The 4,572-nt window shown below is 43.0% G+C and overlaps 1 protein-coding gene across 1 annotated transcript; it reads left to right on the forward strand.

The window, feature by feature from the left end:
* The first annotated feature begins 3,015 nt into the window (after nucleotides 1-3,015).
* LOC102001953 (olfactory receptor 13A1) lies at nucleotides 3,016-4,001 on the forward strand. Its single transcript, XM_013352943.1, is given in 2 exon segments — nucleotides 3,016-3,064; nucleotides 3,067-4,001. Coding segments are annotated over 2 exon segments (984 nt in total).
* The last annotated feature ends 571 nt before the right edge of the window (nucleotides 4,002-4,572 follow it).

A 4,572-nucleotide genomic window follows, 5' to 3' on the forward strand; every position in this document is an offset into this window, starting at 1 on the left:
CTTTTTTTGATCCTATTTAACATTCACTAGGCTTCATGCAGGTTGGTGTTACATAACCAAGATTTCTGGACCGGAATCCAAAAGCTTGGGATGACTACTAGCCTTGTTTACTGATGCTCCAGGATTGGGGCAAGTCATTTAGAGTGACAAAGTCATTTTGATTTAAACCTAAATACTGGAAATTTTAGCAAGTTCTGATTTTTAGTTTTCTGTTCTTGAAATACATTTAAAGTAGGACGATGTTTCTTCATATATAATTAAAGTACATGGATAAGTTATATAGAAAGACCTGAGCTCCTATAGAGGTTTGAAAATGAGGATGTAGTAAATCCTTCATTCTTTATTATCATAAGACATTAGTATTTTATTTGTGAAATGATGAACTTTGAACTGGAAGTAAAATAAAATTTCACTAAAATAAATTAAATTTCATGTGAAATTCAACCCCTACCCTTCAAGAAAAATGGAAACTAAAGTTTTAACTTAGGAGGTTTTGAGTGCAGTTGTGTCTGTGGAGTGATGAAATCCACACTGTATGCTTATTTTCTAGGAAGCTTACCCACCAGAGGATTCAGTGTGTGGCTAAGAAAACACTTGTTTAAATATCCAGTGTGTGATCATCGGGCTGTCTGGATGTAGCAGGAGTTTAAAATGGGTTCCTGATGTCTGAAATCCTGCTCTTTTCATTCTATTTCATTCAACATATCCTTAGTGATAATTTTGTGAATTGCAATGAGATCGGAACACCCTAGAATTCTCACAGGAGACTCAGTTTGTTCTTTGCGGGGAAAACAGGAGATCTCATGGTATTCTCAAGGACACTCTGATTCCTTGCCTCCCTGTTGATTAGCTGGACAAGGAGACTGTCCCCCTTTCCTGAAAATCCCTCAAAGTGAGCAGTTCTCTGGAGTGGAATCTCTTCCTGTAGTCTAAAAGGGTTTGTTAGAACAACTCCATCCCTGTAATGGTCCTTGATTCATGTTGGAGACTTCTTTAGTTTTTCCTATCCTCACTCTGGATCTGGGGGAAAAGAATCAGCTTCAAACTTTACCTTGTAGTGGGTTTTCGTGGTTCCCAGTAACTTGTGTGACAGATAAAGGGCTCTACTGCTCTGGGAGTGTAGGATTTGGAGGCACTTGTCTCCTTTGGGTGTTGCTATGGCAACGGTGCTATACTCAACCTGTAGTGTATGCAGGGGAGGGGCCATGATGGCTCGGGGAGTCAGTGTGTAAAATTCTAGTGGAGAGTGCAGACACCTAGACCATCAAAGCCAATGCTCCTTTTCATGCTGACTGTTTTCTCAGCCTCAGCTTTTCTGTCTCTCTTGCATCTGATGAACAGCTCACCCCCTGGCCCATAGTGAGGAACACATAATGTCACCTTTATTTCTCATGATCCAAATCATAAGTTGAGAAAAAAATACTATTCAGTGTTCTTCTCTCAATCAAGAAAGAAAGAAATGAAACACACATATTATGTTTATTTCATCCATCCAAACAACTGGGGTGTCCTGATCCTCAGATCCCAGGAAGATACCGAGCTAAAGGCCCAGCATGCCTGCCAGCTCAGGTTCTGTCCTAAGTTAGCCTGTTGCCTTACAGCATTGTGATGCTGTGCTCTTCTGTTCAAAGAACACTTGTCATCTTCAGAAGAGTGACATGATTTAAACTGTAGCTGGCGCTTAGACACTTTTCATAAGCATTATACTCTGAAAGTTTGGCCATAAAGGGAATTCTTTGTTAAAATGAATGAACCTTTTAATGTCCATGGACATGAGAAGAAAGAAAGCACAGATATGGTGGCACACGTGCTGGTTGTTTCTCTAGCCACAGTGCACACTGCCTGGAGAATAAAAATGTGCTTGCTGTATTTAAACTAGATGTTCTCTAGCACTGAGATAACAAACAGAGTTGAATATCAGGCATAGAACTTGTGCCAACACACACATGGGCCCTTGGGCCACTATGAGAATTAGCTTTGTAACAGGTTAACAGCTCCTGTAATGGATCCTAGAACAAAGGTCAGTAGAGAATCTTGAGGGTTCCTAAAAGAGAGAGTGGCCCTTCTTCCCTGGGGACAGGATGTTTGGAAAGAGGAGAAGATGATCCATTTGGCTTTGGAGTAGGGTGGCCTCTTGGCTGAAGAGGTTTTGTGAACTGTCCAAAAAAATCCTGATGTAACTTAGTGCATTTGCAGAGAGGTGGTTGTGGCTGTGGCCATAACTGTGGTCATATGTGTGTCTGTGGCCATGGTTGTTGCTGTGTCTGTGCCCATGTCTGTGGCCGTGGCAGTGGCCATGACTGTGACAATGCTCATGGCTATTTCTGTGTCTCTGACTTTGAGGGTTAAGACAGATAAGAAGTCTGCAGAGGAGGATGCTTCCTCTGTATTGTATGGGGTATTGGCTCTGTCAGCTGTGAGGCGTCGTAGAATTGTTAGACCTTGTATGATACACCTGCATTTCAGGAAAGCTATTATTAATTTTTGTGCTTTGATGATTGTGCATAGTATTTTTAAATTTTCCATTGTATTTAAAAGGTATCAGTAAGAGGTTGTTGGTGCATCATTTTGATAAGCCTCCAGCACCACACCTGGACACTCAGCTTGGAGACTTGTAATTTTTACTCCTAATTTATTTTGCTCTGAGAAGATTTTTTTATCAAGAAAAATTTCCAAAAAGGAAAGTCTCGCTCAAATGGAAAACTCTCTCTCTCTCTCTCTCTCTCTCTCTCTCTCTCTCTCTCTCTCTCTCTCTCTGTATGTGTTCTGCTGCATTTCTGTGTGCAGATACCCATATTACTGTGTCCAAATACTTATGGAGGCCAGAGGACAACTTTGAACTATTCTTAGAGCCAAATCCTCCCTGTTCTCTGTTTATGTAGCAGTAGGGTGTTTGACTTGATGCAATAATGCTATACATCATCATTTATTCATGCCATGGTGTCAGGAATGAATGATACTCACCAAGACCTTTCTTAAGAAACCTTTCACCTCTCTTTCTAGCCCTGAAATCATATGAAACCATGGGCTGATAATCACCTGAAAGTCTCTGACATCCACTTCAGTCAAGGACGATGAGAAACCAGACACTGGTGACAGAGTTCATCCTCCAGGGCTTCTCTGAGCACCCGCAGTACTGGCTGCTCTTATTTATCTGTTTCCTCTCCCTCTATTCTGTGGCTGTCATAGGTAATGTTCTTATCATCTTGGCCATCACCTGCAACCCTGGGCTCCACACTCCCATGTACTTTTTTTTGTTCAATTTGGCTAACATGGATATCATCTGTACCTCCTCCATCATGCCCAAGGCCCTGAAGGGTCTGGTGTCAGAGAGGAACCCCATCTCCTATGCTGGCTGCATGGCTCAGCTCTATTTCCTCACGTGGTCTGCATCCTCAGAGTTGCTACTCCTCACGGTCATGGCCTATGACCGCTACGCAGCCATCTGCCATCCTCTGCATTATGGCTCCATGATGAGCAAAGCCGTTTGCAGCGTGTTGGCTGCTGGAGTGTGGGCGCTCTGTGCCGTCAACACAGCTATTCACACCGGCCTGATGACACGCTTGACTTTCTGTGGCCCCAACGTCATCACACATTTCTTCTGTGAGGTACCACCTCTACTCCTTCTCTCCTGCAGCTCCACCTACGTGAACAGTGTCATGATAGTCTTGGCTGACGCTTTTTATGGCATATTGAACTTCCTGATGACCATTGTGTCCTACGGCTTCATCATTTCCAGCATCCTGAAGATGCGGACTTCAGAAGGGAAGAAGAAAGCCTTCTCGACCTGCTCTTCCCATCTCATTGTGGTGTGCATGTACTACACCGCTGTCTTCTATGCCTATATAAGCCCTGTCTCCAGCTACAACCCAGAGAAGAGCAAATTGGCTGGTGTTTTGTACACCATGTTGAGCCCTACACTCAACCCTCTGATCTATACTTTGAGAAACAAGGAGGTCAAAGCAGCTCTCAGGAAACTTTTCCCTTTCCTCAAAAATTGAAATGTGATCCTTGAAGCTCTTCTCTTGGAACTGGAATTTCATCGTGGGTTGGTTTCCGGTGGGTATATGACTAACTTGTTTGTGCACTGAAGGTAAGTAAGCTGACCTTATCCACCAAGTGCAATGTCTTTGTAGATGACCTCCGAGTTCTGGTGACCTGACACTGATGAATGGAAAGTGTGGTTGACTGTGAGCTCACATAACTCTGAGCCTGAGAAATGGGGTGTCTGGCCCTGAACACAAGGTGATACAGTACTTTGTTGTCAGAGAAACAAAACCCTATAAAAGGACAGAAAAGGCAGGCCCTGATCTTGGCTGTATGAAAATGCTCTTCTTTTCTTTGCAGTCACAGCATGCACACGGAGAACACACTTAGAATCTGAATGCTAGGTGTGGACCACATAGCATTCTGAGGATTGCATGGCTGGAGAATTGCTTCAGGTGACTTCTGGTCTCCAGGAAATTTCTTCCTATTTTCTTTCAACTCTTCCTGTAGGAGCTCTTTAAGCCTCAAAGATGGTTTTGATGCTAATGTGAATGCTTGTTTCTACTTTTCCCTTTTCCCTTCACT

Source organism: Microtus ochrogaster, unplaced genomic scaffold (genome assembly GCF_000317375.1).
Source record: "Microtus ochrogaster isolate Prairie Vole_2 unplaced genomic scaffold, MicOch1.0 UNK1, whole genome shotgun sequence".
NCBI classification, from domain to species: domain Eukaryota; kingdom Metazoa; phylum Chordata; class Mammalia; order Rodentia; family Cricetidae; genus Microtus; species Microtus ochrogaster.